The 15475-nt window shown below is 45.7% G+C and overlaps 1 protein-coding gene across 1 annotated transcript in view; it reads right to left on the reverse strand.

The window, feature by feature from the left end:
- Nucleotides 1-15255, reverse strand: part of FREM2 (FRAS1 related extracellular matrix 2) — a 159164-nt gene extending 143909 nt beyond the window's left edge. Inside the window, exons 1-2 of the mRNA XM_081547767.1 lie at nucleotides 9583-15255; nucleotides 511-600 (exon numbers count right to left, since the gene is read on the reverse strand). Of these exons, the coding sequence (XP_081403893.1) occupies nucleotides 511-600; nucleotides 9583-14755 (5263 nt within the window). The 5' untranslated portion in view covers nucleotides 14756-15255. The remainder of the gene's footprint in view (nucleotides 1-510; nucleotides 601-9582) is intronic.
- Between the last annotated feature and the right edge of the window lie 220 nt (nucleotides 15256-15475).

Consider the following 15475-nt stretch of genomic DNA (forward strand, 5'->3'; position numbering starts at 1 on the left):
ACTGAACTTGGTGAGATGAAACATATATTTACTTAGCATTGATCTCTTGGTGAATGTGATGTATCATCCACCAGCCTTAGTCCATACAGCACCCAAGCAAATTAGAAAAAGGCACCCCCTTTGGGCAAACACACCTAGATAGGACATGCTTTGCAAGTGGGGCTGGCTGGTTCAACATCTTCTTGTCACCTCAAGTAGGCGGCTTTATGCAGAACAAAATCTGAACAACTGGACGTGAGGATCCAATTTATATAGATCTTTCTCTTTAGTGCTTTACAAATCACAAGACAAAAATAATATAACTAGAACATGTATTCACAATCATTGCAGAGTAGGATTGTGTCAGATTGAGAACATAAGATTTTCTAGAGAAAATATCAAATTCACTCCATATAAATTTAGGTGAGCCTAAACTGATACTTGATATAGATTCCTTGTATGAAGGCTGTCAAAGAGCAATGAATAAAAGCCATTCTCCTTGTTGATGCTAACAGGAGAGTGAATACTTACCTGCATCTTCAACCGTAAAGTGGAATATGTCACTTGTGGCATTAGCCCCTTCTCTTAAGACATAGCATATTTTCATATCATCAATGTCAGCTAGAAAACAACCAAAAAACAAGATGATTAATTACTAGGGCAAAACCAGTGACTCATCATGTATGGTAAGTCCTATTGGCTATTACTCTTCTGAACCAAGTTTAGATCTTCTTCTCCCAAGGGAATTGGTGCTATCTTATTTCTCCTATCTCTAGGCCCCCTTGATTTCAGCTGTCTCTTGGAAATCTGATCCCTTACGCAGATAAATAGAGTGCAAGAGTTAGGCTATAATAATAGCAAGGTATTGCCCCTCCCAGTGGTATTTGCATGTTCATGCACCAAAGGAGTGACTATCTAAATACAGAATATCAGACTCCATGACAGGTGGAAAGGGAGATATTTTGAGGCATGGCAGATTTCCTGGCACTACAGAAATCACACCCTTTGCCTCCCTGACCCTGAGAGGACAGAGGTTCCTCCGCTTTCCCTTTAGGCTAACTTTTCTTTCCTCTTGTGTTACAGCAGGCTGTTTTTAAGCTCTCCATATTCTTGAAAGAAAAAAAATGAAAATTAAAAAAAATAATTCCCACAGATTGAAGCTGCTATCATGACCCAGTACCAAAGAGAACTTAGAAAACATCTAGTAAAAGCTGAAACCTTTATTCAGAGTGAAAGATTATTCTGCCTCGGAAATGTTTTTTTCTACTGCTTTCTATTCTAGCTATCAAGTTCACTGGTATGGTTTGTTTTCAGTATTGACTAATACGCAATTTTAAAATTTATTCATCCATTTTGTGTTTTTCTCCGTAACAATGCCACACAGACCACATGATAAAACAAACATCATTCTGTCCTGTGACACTCCTATGACTCACTAGTAGACCACTATTATTATAGATCTGGGCCAATCGGAAAATAGTTATTTTCAAGATTACTTAATATCAAGATAATGGCTAAAGATTGCTCAACAGTGATAAGTAATATTTGTCTCGTGTGTGGTTTATTCATCTTCTAAGATCTTTAATCAGTTCAAGCTATGGAGTTTATAGGCATCACATATAAGACAGTGATTTTATGAAACGAATAGTATCACGTGATGCAAAGTACTAGTTTCTATTTTCTGTTTGTGGTTTTCTGGCTTCGAGGCATGTGGGATCTTAGTTCCCCAACCTGGGACTGAACTCATACCCCCTGCATTGGAAGGTGACGTCTTAATCACTGGACTGCCAGGAAAGTCCCTGCAAGTGATGCAGAGTATTAGAAACAACTAATTACTCCATGAAGTTCTAGCTCCAATGTACAATCTACCTTGGCTCACATAGTTTTGAAAGGTGTCTTGCTTACCATCAGACACTTGAAGAGGGGAAAATCTGATTTAATAGTTAACAGTACCTTCTTGTGTGTAAAGATACCTAAGGACAAAGCAAGTTCAAGATGTTTTGTTCTCCCTTAGAATTTCATTTCTAACTCTACTATAATTTCCTCCAATTCTGCCTCTTTCTGCATGGTTACCTTTTGTAGAAGGTCGAAAATTTCTGTTTTCTGTTTCCACAGTCCTTTGCTCAAGGATCTTACACTCAATAAAGGCTCAAATGTGTCTTAATCTAAAATTAAAGAGGCGGGAGGTCTGGTAGCCCACCCTTGCACCTTTCCCTTTGTATGGATGATGCTTCTGAGGGTAAGGAGTGAAGCCCCATGTATTGCTCGTTGCTCTTTCCCAGTTTACTCTCACCACTCTCAACTTTTACAGCCTTCAGTTTTATCGGTGAAGGAGTGAAGGGAACTCTGCTCTGACTCTTAGGTTATTAGCACAAAGACAGCATCCTCTGGTCATGTGGAAAGACCTTGGTCCAGTGTTCCCATTCCATCTTTAATTCTATAAGAAAATCTAAAGGCTGTACTATAAGAAAAAGAAAAAAACACCCAGTCCTTGTATCAATGTTTTCTAAGCAAAAACTATAGTACTTGGGAGATAGTTTCATTAAAACAAATTACCACTTCAAGGCTGATTTTTCAGAAGTTTTCTTTTCTAAAGTAATGAGAACATGAATTCAGTTATAAGATACTCAAGGGTTAAATTTTCCCTCGAAGTTAGACCTAAACTATTGATTAGATGAAGCAAACAAAAACTCTTTAAATAATTTTCTTAATAATGCACGGTTCAAAATCTAAACTAAGTAAAGACTTTGATTATAACAGTTATTCTATAGGTACCTCTATATATAAATATATACATTTTATATATGTATATATATATTTATTTATGTTATATATAGGGCTTTTCTGGTGGCTCAGTTGGTAAAGAATGAGCCTGCAATGCAGGAGACCTAGGTTCAATTCCTAGGTGGGGAAGAGACCCTGGAGAAGGGAATGGTAAACCACTTCAGTATTCTTGCCTTGAGAACCCCATGAGCAGTATGAAAAGGCAAAATGATAAGATACTGAAAGAGGAACTCCCCAGGTCAGTAGGTGCCCAATATGCTACTGGAGATCAGTGCAGAAATAACTCCAGAAAGAATGATGGGATGGAGCCAAAGAAAAAACAATACCCAGTTGTGGATATGACTGGTGATAGAAGCAAGGTCTGATGTTGTAAAGAGCAATATTGCATAGGAACCTGGAAGGTTAGGTCCATGAATCAAGGCAAATTGGAAGTGGTCAAACAGGAGGTGGCAAGAGTGAATGTCGACATTCTAGGAATCAGCGAACTAAGATGGACTGGAATGGGTGAATTTAACTCAGATGACCGTTATATCTACTACTGTGGGCAGGAATCCCTTAGAAGAAATGGAGTAGCCATCATGGTCAACAAAAGAGTCCGAAATGCAGTACTCGGATGCAATCTCAAAAATGACAGAATGATCTCTGTTCGTTTCCAAGGCAAACCATTCAATATTACGGCAATGCAAGTCTATGCCCCAACCAGTAACGCTGAAGAAGCTGAAGTTGAATGGTTCTATGAAGACCTATGCAGAGAAGGCACTGGTGAGGCACTTTAGTACTCTTGCCTGGAAAATCCCATGGACAGAGGAGCCTGGTAGGCTGCAGTCCATGGGGTCGCTAAGAGTTGGACACGACTGAGCGATTTCACTTTCACTTTTCACTTTCATGTATTGGAGAAGGAAATGGCAACCCACTCCAGTGTTCTTGCCTGGAGAACCCCAGTGATGGAGGAACCGGGTGGGCTGCCGTCTATGGGGTCGCACAGAGTCGGACACGACTGACACTACTTAGCAGCAGCAGCAGCATGAAGACCTACAAGACCTTTTAGAACTAACACCCAAAAAAGATGTCCTTTTCATTACAGGAGACTGGAATGCAAAAGTAGGAAGTCAAGAAACACCTGGAGTAACAGGCAAATTTGGCCTTGGAGTACAGAATGAAGCAGGGCAAAGGCTAATAGAGTTTTGCCAAGAGAACGCACTGGTCATAGCAAAAACCCTCTTCCAACAACACAAGAGAAGACTCTATACATGGACATCACCAGATGGTCAACACCGGAATCAGACTGATTATATTCTTTGCAGCCAAAGATGGAGAAGCTCTATACAGTCAGCAAAAACAAGGCTAGGAGCTGACTGTGGCTCAGATCATGAACTCCTTATTGCCAAATTCATACTGAAATTGAAGAAACTAGGGGATACTACTAGACCATTCAGGTATGACCTAAATCAAATCCCTTATGATTATACAGTGGAAGTGAGAAATAGATGTAAAAGACTAGATCTGATAGACAGAGTGCCTGATGAACTATGGACGAAGGTTCATGACATTGTACGGGAGACAGGGATCAAGACCATCTCCATGGAAAAGAAATGCAAAAAAGCAAAATGGCTGTCTGAGGAGGCCTTACAAATAGCTGTGAAAGAAGAGAAGCAAAAGCAATGGAGAAAAGGAAAGATATTCCCATTTGAATGCAGAGTTCCAAAGAATAGCAAGGAGAGATAAGAAAGCCTTCCTAAGCAATCAATGCAAAGAAATAGAAGAAAACAACAGAATGGGAAAGAATAGAGATCTCTTCAAGAAAATTAGAGATACCAAAGGAACATTTCATGCAAAGATGGGCTCGATAAAGGACAGAGATGGTATAGACCTAACAAAAGCAGAAGATATTAAGAAGAAGTGGCAAGAATACACAGAAGAACTGCACAAAAAAGATCTTCATGACCCAGATAATCACGATGGTGTGATCACTCACCTAGAGCCAGACATCCTGGAATGCGAAGTCAAGTGGGCCTTAGAAAGCATCACTACGAACAAAGCTAGTGGAGGTGATGGAATTCCAGTTGAGCTATTTTAAACCCTGAAAGATGATGCTGTGAAAGTGCTGCACTCAATATGTCAGCAAATTTGGAAAACTCAGCAGTGGCCACAGGACTGGAAAAGGTCAGTTTTCATTCCAATCCCAAAGAAAGGCAATGCCAAAGAATGCTCAAACTACTGCACAATTGCACTCATCTCACACGCTAGTAAAGTAATGCTCAAAATTCTCCAAGCCAGGCTTCAGCAATACATGAATCGTGAATTTCCAGATGTTCAAGCTGGTTTTAGAAAAGGCAGAGGAACCAGAGATCAAATTGCCAACATCTGCTGGATCATCAAAAAAGCAAGAGAGTTCCAGAAAAACATCTATTTCTGCTTTATTGACTATGCCAAAGCCTTTGACTGTGTGGATCACAACAAACTGTGGAAAATTCTGAAAGAGATGGGAATACCAGACCACCTGACCTGCCTCTTGAGAAACCTGTATGCAGGTCAGGAAGCAACAGTTAGAACTGGACATGGAACAACAGACTGGTTCCAAATAGGAAAAGGAGTACATCAAGGCTGTATATTGTCACCCTGCTTATTTAACAACTATGCAGAGTACATCATGAGAAACGCTGGGCTGGAAGAAGTACAAGCCAGAATCAAGATTGCTGGGAGAAATATCAATAACCTCAGATATGCAGATGACACAACCCTTATGGCAGAAAGTAAAGAGGAACTAAAAAGCCTCTTGATGAAAGTGAGAGAGGAGAGTGAAAAAGTTGGCTTAAAGCTCAACGTTCAGAAAACTAAGATCATGGCATCCGGTCCCATCACTTCATGGGAAATAGATGGGGAAACAGTGGAAATGGTGGCTGCCTTTATTTTTGGGGGCTCCAAAATCACTGCAGATGGTGATTGCAGCCATGAAATTAAAAGATGCTTACTCCTTGGAAGGAAAGTTATGACAAATCTAGATAACATATTAAAAAGCAGAGACATTACTTTGCCAACAAAGGTCCGTCTAGTCAAGTCTATGGTTTTTCCAGTAGTCATGTATGGATGTGAGAGTTGGACTGTGAAGAAAGCTGAGCGCCGAAGAATTGATGCTTTTGAACTGTGGTGTTGGAGAAGACTCTCGAGAGTCCCTGGGACAGCAAGGAGATCCAACCAGTCCATCCTAAAGGAGATCAGTCCTGGGTGTTCATTGGAAGGACTGATGTTGAAGCTGAAACCCCAAAACTTTGGCCACCTCACATGAAGAGTTGACTCATTTGAAAAGACCCTGATGCTGGGAAGGAGTGGGGGCAGGAGGAGAAGGGGATGACAGAGGATGAGATGGCTGGATGGCATCACCGACTTGATGGACATGAGTTTGGGTAAACTCCGGGAGTTGGTGATGGACAGGGAGGCCTGGCGTGCTGCGATTCATGGGGTCTCAAAGAGTCGGACATGACTGAGCAACTGAACTGAACTAGGATAATTAACTAGATTTTCTTCTCGCTCTTAACTTGCATCAGATTTATTTCAGTTTATCTACACAGTTATTTCATGGGTTTTTAAAAAAATTCTAAATTCACTGACATTCCTGGTAACCACACCCTGCTTACCTTTGCAGAAATTTCTGTAAGTGATAAATTATCTCCCACAAGATATTATTATGTATTTGTCATAGAGAAAAAAAATCCTGGTCCTTGAGACCTGGGGTGAACAGAGCAAAGAAGCTTACCTTTAGAAGGCATGAAGTTTGAAAAGAACTAAAAAATTTTCCTAATTTGTCTGATTCTACCTCGGTTACTTTTCCTAATAGTGAAAGTTAATAAGTTTTAGAAATCATGTGTGTTTGTTTTTTTCTCTTAGGGACCATTTAGTCAATCTATTTGGCTATAACCTTCCCAAGCTAAGCTGACTGAATTCAGTGTATTGAAAATCCATCAAAATGTCGTTCAGCTTGTCCTTTCATGATAAAACAAAAACAAAGAAAAAGACAGCAGAGTTGTCACTTTAGACACCGCTTTCACTTCCTCTGGCAGAGGATGAGATGGTTAGATAGCATCACCGACTCAATGGACATGAATTTGAGCAAACTCCGGGAGATAGTGGAAGACAGAGGAGCCTGGTGTGCTGTAGTCCACGGGGTTGCAAAGAGTCGGACAAGACTGAGTGACTGAACAACAACAACATTACTTCCTCTACTGCAAGAGCAGCCGTGGTAACCGCTGTAACGGAGCTTTCTCCGTTTTTACTCACTTATCTAATTTCCACAGGAACTCCTCAGAATCAAACACCAGCCTCAACTTGTTGAAATGAGTCCTGTGTGATTAAATAAAAGCAATTTTCCTATATTCAATATTTGTATTCTCATTGGAATGTGACGATTTCTCTTAAAATGTAATCTTAAAAATTTATATTCACTTTTTATAATAAACTCACAGCTACTCTATATTTATACATAACTATAAAAAGCAATCACGGTGATTTCAAGTCAGTGGCAGGGCAACAGTCTGTAATGAAATAGCATGATTTAATGGCTCAGTATTTAGGAAATAATATTCCAATATTTTGAGCTGTTGGACTTGGTCCATGGAGTTTAAATGAAATATCCTTGCTCTATTTTCATTCAGAAATTCTTTTTTTTTTAAATCACTAAAATCAGATTCCTTTTTCTGATCAGAAGATTGGTTTGAAGTAACATTTTCGATCCTCTAAAGAATATCCTTTCAATATTCCTTTCATCCTCTTTCCTTTCCAAGAAAAGAAACCAGTCTAAGAGTGCATGCATCTCTATCCTCAGAAAGCCTTCACACACAAGTTTCCTGTTGGTCTGGCATGACACTTGGCACCCAGAGGTTTTCCTGTTCCTGCAGGCCCTAAGATACATTCAGGCTTTCAGCCAACAATCAGGAGGTTGAAGGGTAGGGCTATTTGCCAGCATCTAAAACAGAGAAGCAGTTTACTTTAACACTACACTCTGCGACATCCATGTTTATTAAAGCATTTGTTATCTAAGAGTCCAACACTGTTACAGGAAAATAACACTCCCCCTTGGGAAGCCCAGGGGTTTAACTCCATCTCGAACCCACAGAGCTCACACAGGAGAGATCTGGTTTCCATTCTGACAAGGGTGAGATTTTCATGAAAGCAACCCAAAGCTCTTTGTAATGAAAGTTGCACATTCTAGAAAACAGAGGTCTAACTCCCAAGCCAGCAGCTTGAATGGGCTTCTCCCTTTAGTCACTGAGTAATTCTGCACAGGTCACCTGCCCTTCCTGTCTCAGACTCTGTGGACACACAAAGAAAATTGAGGTTACGAAAATGCATTCGTCTCCGAGAATGCAGATGCTTGAGGCAATGCTGTTTGTTACTGTGTTTGACACAGGGCAGAGAGGAGGTCTGAAATGAGAAAATCATTTCCTCCTTCTACTAGCTTTGTTAAAATATCTTTAGGCTCTTAACAACGAACTGGATACATATTTTAGTGATGGACTTCCTGTCTTCTTGCTTGTGCTAAGTCACTTCAGTCCTCTCTGACTCTTTGCGACCCCAGGCTCCTCTGTCCATTAGGTTCTCCAGGCAAGAATACTGGAGTGGGTTGTCAGCCCTCCTCCAGGGGACTTCCCAACCTAGGGATCAAACCCATGTCTCTTACGTCTCCTGCATTAGCAGGCAGGTTCTTTACCACTAGTGCCACCTGGTCTTCTTACACATTATTAAATATACTTTCTTTTCTTGTGTGGTTCAGGTAACATGCCTTGTACGTATATAATCATTTTAAATCTAGATAAGTGTTTACCTGTTATATCTTTGGACAGGTGTTAGTCTCATAAAATCTTATAAAAAAATTCTAAAATCTACAAAGTAACTATAAATACATCTTTCTATTTTCATTACAAAGTTGCTAACAACAATAATAGTCTTAGAACAACCCTCTAAAAAACAATCAAATTAATACAAATTGGAAGGCTCTATTTGAATGGTTACACACTGATGTGCTCAGTCATGTCCGACTCTGCAATTCCACAGACTATAGCTTGCCAGGCTCCTCTATCCGTGGAATTTCCCAGGCAAGAGTACTGAAGTAGGTTACCATTTCCCACTGCAAGGGATCTTCTTGACCCAGGGATGGAATCTGTGTCTCTTGTGTCTCCTGCATTGGCAGGTGGATTCTTTATCACTGCGCCACCTGGGAGGCCCCTATTTGAATGGTGGCTGGTAATAATAATAATGTGGATTCAGAAAATTTAGAAAGCACGTCCTTCTCTAAGATGCTAACATGCTTCATGAACTGTCTTCAGCATACAAAACAGGTTGCTCAGAGGAAAAGTGGGGCTAATGGAACAGAGTTGAAAAGCCTGCTTCAAATTTAATTCACCAAAGTTCAGCTCTTTCTTTGGCATCTTAGCTTATATTTTCAAAATACAATACTCCTACTAATGAAGGTCACTACAGTGGGACATGTGGCAAGAAGGGAGCTGTTCTCTCAGGAAACAGAGTCCCTGTATTTTCGCCTTTCTTTTATTTCCCTTTCCTTCTCTTTCCTTGGACTCCATTTTTTAATTTAATTATTTTTTGGCAGCGCTATGTGGCACATGGGATCTTCGTTCCTGGACCAGGGATCAAACCCACACCCCCCCCTGCATTGGAAGCATGAGGTCTTAACCACTGGACCACCAAGGAAGTCCTCCCTGGCCTCTAATTTGATGCTCTACTTACAAAGTTATCAATGACAGCCATATCTCAAGAAGTAAGACTTGGAGTGCCCTTTGATTATAAAGAAAGAAAAGTGAACCATACCTTGTGTAAACTGAGTCACACTGTGGTTGCCTTGGCCCAGGTTGAGGAGATATCCATGTCGAGGGGCCTCCGTCACAATAAACTGGAGAGAAACATGTAAGCTGTCTCTGTCCTCTGCTTTCAATACTTTACTTGTGATCATGAACCCCAAGTGGCCTGTGGCCAAAGTGCGAAGTGTAGAGGCCCCTTTGTTCACTGCAATTTGGGGGATTCTGTTGTCAACAGCTAAGATCCGGATCTTCATTACTTGGGGTCTTCTTGTTTCAAATACTGTATCAGGAAAAACATAGAACTCTGTATGGGAACCATCAGTCACTGTGAAGGAGAAGCTGTCTTCACGTGACTCGGTACCATCATGTCTGTAGCTGATTAAGTTTTCATTCAAGTCCTGCTTGGTAAAAATCATGGTGGGTCTGCTATTGTTGAATAGGAGTTGACCATGAACAGGCACCTGGGTGACAGTGAATTTCAAGAGTTTGTCTGGAGTATCCCTGTCTTCCACGGTGAGTTCAAAGGGAGTAATCAGCTTCCTTTCACCTTCACTGACAACCAGGTTATGGATGGTGACCACTGGCTTTTTGTTGTCCACATCGCTGATGGAGATACGGAATGTCCGGAAGACAGGGTTACGTCCATCAGTGACTTGAAACTCAAAACTGTCCACCTTTACCTCATCATCAGCTGTGTGGATATAGTAGATTTTGTTGCCAGCCAGTTGGAGCTGAGTGAAAGATGTGATGGACACTCGAGGTTGGTCTGTGCTTTCTAAGTGGCCTCTCATGGGAGCTCTGGTGATGGTAAAAACTAAGTTTTCATCAGGACTGTTCAAGTCACTAGTGCTCAGTAGGTCTGTTGTGAGGGTGACCTTACCACCTTCTTTCAAGGACACTCCCTTACTTATCACATCAGGGAAGACAATGTCAAGGCTTCCAATAGACACATAAAAGTAGCGATCTATGAGGGCATTGATTCCATCAGTCACGTCAAATTTAATTAGATCGCGAATGCCCTCTTGCCCAAAATGGACATACTGAATCAAATTTCTGTCCACTTCATCCTGGGTAAAATTCATGCCCAATGTAATATTTTCAAAGACACCTGTAGATTTTTGTCTCTGTAATAAGCCATGTCCTGGCCCATAACGAATAATGTAAACCAAGGATTTGTCTTCAGAATCTAAATCAGTTGCCATTAATATTCTGTTGTTGATAATTTTGGTTTCCCCAATTTCTATTTCCAGTCCATTATTGATGGCCATCCTGGGGGTCTCATCATCAACAGGAATAACCATAATGAGGACCGTCTTTTCCACAGAGTGCTTACCGTCTGTGAGTTTAATCACAAAACTGTCTTCCTGAGTCTCAGAGTCATCATGCTCATAAATGATGCTGGAACTCTCTATTATCTGGTCCAAGGTGAAGCTTTCCACCAAAACCGTGCCATTTATCAGCTGGTTCATGATGTGACCGTGGGTGGGAAACTTGGTAATAGTGAAAGTTAAGTCATCTGGGGGAACATCAGCATCAGCGGCATTGAGGATGGGTGTATCAACCACCAGACTCATGCCTTCCATCACCATAAATTCCCTGATGAATATTTCTGGCTGTTCATCATTGGTGGGAATGATTACAATGGGGAAAAAATGTCTCTCTGAAAAGTTAATGCCATCAGAACAGCGAAATACAAATCTATCTTCCACTGGTTCTACTCCTTTGTGGACACTCTGGATGTAGTTTATATGACCTTGCCTGAGATCTTTCAGAGTGAAAGCACTTATAGCAATTCCTGCTCTTGATTTTTCAGAGCCGGGGGCTGGAGAGATGTTCTCCACATAACCAGAGGTAGGCTGAATGACGATGGTGCACAAGATGTCATCATTGAGAGAATCAATGTCTTCAGCGCTTATGTGCATTGAGGTTATAATGCTTTTATCACCTTCCAGCACGATAAACTGTTCACCTACAGAAATTTCTGGGGCCTGGCTGTCAACAGGGAGGATGGTCACCCACACGGTAACTCCTTGGATAGTGTTACCACCTATTCTCCATTCTTGAGACATATCCGACAGACTCAGGTTGAAAGAGTCTTCTTTGGGCAAGAGACCTATCTCCCCACTTGTGTGAGCATAGACGACAGAGCCCTCCAAGATGTCTCTTTGGGTAAATTGCTCTGCTGGAACTCCATTGACCAGAATTTCTCCATATAGGGGTGGATCTTCCAAGAGGAAAGTCAACATCAAATCATCAGCGTCCCCATTGGTCCCCCTGATAACACTGGCAGTGATTTCAGTAGCCCCGTTTTCTAAAACGTCTAGATAGGACCCCAGAGTGCCTGCAGGAAGGCTCAGCATGGGCACCTCACCATCCATTGGCCGGACATTCACTCTGAGAGTGATGGGCACCACGTGGTGTCTGTCGCTGACCTCCAGGGAGCAGCTATCAGTCAAAGACTCAGCCCCATTATGGGCGTAGGAAATCCGACCCTGTTTTATGTCCTCCAAGTGGAAAATCCCACCGACATGCAGTACCTGTCCAGACAGCTTCATGTGGCCATGTTTGGGCACCTGTATGAGAGTGAAGGTGATGTGGGCCACATCAGTGTCCACATCATTCACACCCAACTCAGTCTCACTCAGGATGTGGTGGCCCTTCTCCTGAACGGTGAAGCCAGTGTTGAGGATTTCAGGTGGCTGGTTGTCCACTGGCTGCAAGTAAAAGGTGAAGGTGCCTGGAGCCACATTCCCAGCTCGGTCCTCCACCTGGAATTGAAACTGGGCCACTCGGGCAGCCACTCCCAGCTCCTGGTCTGGAGGTCTGTAAGCAATTTTATGGTGGTTGACCTGCGCTTGTGTAAAATGGACCACCACCACTGAAGGATCATCGGTCAGGACCAAGGTGCCCAATGGGGCTGGTGAGTGGTTTTCATCTGTGTCCATCGGGGGCTGGGTCACTGTGTAACGGAGTTCTCGGTCATCTGTGTCCAGGTCCGTGTAGCGTAGCCACTTCTTCCTCAGTGGTGTGAGCTGGGATTCCTGTACCACCATCCGTAGGGGACAGCCGCTGCCCAGCTCGGGAGGGAGGCGGTCCACGGGATGAATGCGTATCACGAACCTCTGTAGCCCAGACTTATTAGGCGGGTCATGGTTATCCTGGACACGAAATGTGAACTGGTCAATCACTGGCCCCGGACTGTGGGGCCCAGAGTGCCTGTAGAAGAGTCTCCCCTCTGTTATGTCTCGCTGCCGCCACTCTGTCACTGTTTTCTCATAGAATGTTCCCTGTTTTCTCCAAGGGCTCCCGAGAGGCATCTCCTCCCCCTGGGGAGGATGGGCCTGGCGGAGAAGCACATGCCCTGCAGTGGAGGAGGGTGGCTCGAGCACAAAAAGCAGCAAAGAGTCCTCTGAGTCCATGTCAGTTGCACTCAGGGCTTGGGGCAAGATGGGCACAGTTTCGCCCTCTGCCAGCATCAGCCCCGTGTTGGCATTGAGGACTGGCGGCTGGTCATCCACAGGCACTAAGGTGATGGGGAACAGAAACTGCACCTGGTGTCTGCGTCCTCCATCCACCATCCGGAGTACGAGGTTGTCACTTAGTGAGCCGTCTTTGTCATCGTGATGGTAGACCACTCGGCCGGCTGCTAGCTCAGCTACAGTAAAGGTCTTAGGGGCAGAGTTACCATTGGAGGCACCCAGAAGGACAAGGTGACCATGCCGGAGCCCGGCCACCACCTCCAGCTGTACGGCCTCTAAGTCATCTTCATCACTGATGACCAAGTTTTGTGGTCCACTGCCTGCAGGGCCAGTGAGGGGCCGAGATTGGCCCTCGTAGAGAATGAGACCAGTGTTCCGGGTGACTACTGGAGCCAGTGTGTTCATGGGTTTCACCACCACCATGAAGGAAAAGGGATCGGAGGCAGCGCCTTCTGGGTCCACTACTTCCAGCTCGAGTTCAAAGAGACGCTCCTGGTCAGAGTCTTCAGAGGGGGGCTGATAGGCAATCTTCAGGAGGTGCAAATCCCTCTGAGTGAAGGAGGAGACGGGCAGACTGCGGTCGTCAGTGCTCACCAGGAAGCCCTGGCCAGGCTGGAATGGAGAGGTGAGATTGAAGATCAGCAAGTCCGGGGCACATTCCGCATCCTCGGCTGCCAGCATGTCTGGGGTCAGGGCGGTCAGGACAAACTGGTCCACCTCCATCATCATCATGGCCACAAAGCTGGGCTTGGGGGCGGTGTTCTCAGCCCCTCCTCGGATTCTCACCAGCACTTGGAAGTGCTCGCGCTTCAAAGCGGGGCTGCCCACGGGAGACCCTCGCGATCGCAGCTCCACTACCATGGGCACCCAGTCCCTGTTCGGAGAACGACTGGGGGCGGTGTGGCGGTAGCGCACGCCCAGTTCCTGAAATGCTTTGCAGTCCATTAGGAGGGGCTCCTGGATGTCCCCCTCGCTGGCCGGGGCCGGGACCTGCGGGTAGTGAAGGAGTTCCCCGTAGCGAGGCAGCGCACCCAAACCAGACAGGATGCCCACGCGACACTCCTCGGTCTCGGGCTGGTAGGCGAATTCCAGGCTCCGCGTGTCTAGGGCATTGCTGGTCCCCAGCAGCTCCTCCACGACCAGGGGCAGGTTCCGCGTCACAACCTCCAGCTGGGTGAAGACCACCTCCACCTCCAGCACCAAGGGGAGCACGGCTGCCCCTCCCGGCGCGTCGTAGCGCAGCTGCAGCCGGACTCGATCCCGCGACGGGCTACGCGCGCCCAAGTGCGAGTAGCGCACCTCTCCCGCGCCGAAGTCGCAGGGGAAGCGCTTGGGACTCAGGCGGCCGGGCCGCTGGGCCAGCGCGTCGTTGTCTAGCACGGTCACCGCGCACCGATCCCCCGGTTGCACCTGCAGCACTAGGTCCTGCAACGGATCCAGCCAGACCTCACGGCCGAAGGGCACCCGGAGCCCGCGGTTCGCCAGCACTATGGCTTCTTCGGCGGGGACCCCTGCAACCCCCGCGAGATCCGGGGACAGCAAGGCCCGGCCGGGGTCAAGTGGCTGTGTCCGGACGCGGCTTACCAGTGACAGGAGAAGCAGCAGCACCAGCCCCGGGGGCGGCGGAGGCGTCGGTGGAGACTTGGTGGGGTTTCCTGCGGGGGGCGTGCGCGCGGTGACCACGGGGGTCCCGGTGGCTCGCATGGTCCGGTTGTGACGGCTCAGACCGGTCCCCTGGAGAGAGCAGTCAGTCCCAGTCCCGGGCAGGAGGTGAGAGCGTCCTCCGGAAAGTGCCAGGAACTCCGCACGGCGCCCGCGAGGTCTCGCTGTAGCCGAGGCTGGACCAGAAGGATGGGAAAGTGGCCCGGCGCGGTCCAGGCTGGAGCTGCGCGGGGAGGCTACACCATCCCGGCCAGCCCAGCTCCACGGCTCGCGGCTCAGACGCGCGGAGAACTGAGTCTCCTCCACCCCTCCTTTCCAGGTCCCGGGACCCTGAGCTTTGAGGGAAATCCCACCCCTCGCACCCCCTTACTCCAGTCCTCCCAGGAGGCCAATCGTGAGTCCGGGGAGGAGGCCCCGAAACCAGGGTTGGGTAGCGACTGCTGCCAATCAGGTCCTGGGGGCCGAGGCGGGGAAACCGCCCTCAGGGGAGGAGATAGAAGGCGCAACAGGTTGTCCTGGAAGTGAGCGGGCTCCCTTCTTTCTGGGCTGCTAGGGTTGGGACTTCAGCCTCCTGTGATCCACGAGAACCCCCAATTTACCTCCCACTCCTCATATCCAATGGGAACCGGTTCAGGGAATGTTTATTTCTCGCTGAAACTTGCAAACCCATGAGGCAAGTTAGAAGCAACGTGGGTGGAGTTTGAATCAAAACCCAGTAAAGGGAGAAACTCGGGCGCAAATTTGCATAAGAAGGAGAGCTGG

The sequence above is a fragment of the Giraffa tippelskirchi genome, chromosome 12 (genome assembly GCF_054371585.1).
Source record: "Giraffa tippelskirchi isolate mGirTip1 chromosome 12, T2T-mGirTip1v1.2.pri, whole genome shotgun sequence".
Classification (NCBI taxonomy): domain Eukaryota; kingdom Metazoa; phylum Chordata; class Mammalia; order Artiodactyla; family Giraffidae; genus Giraffa; species Giraffa tippelskirchi.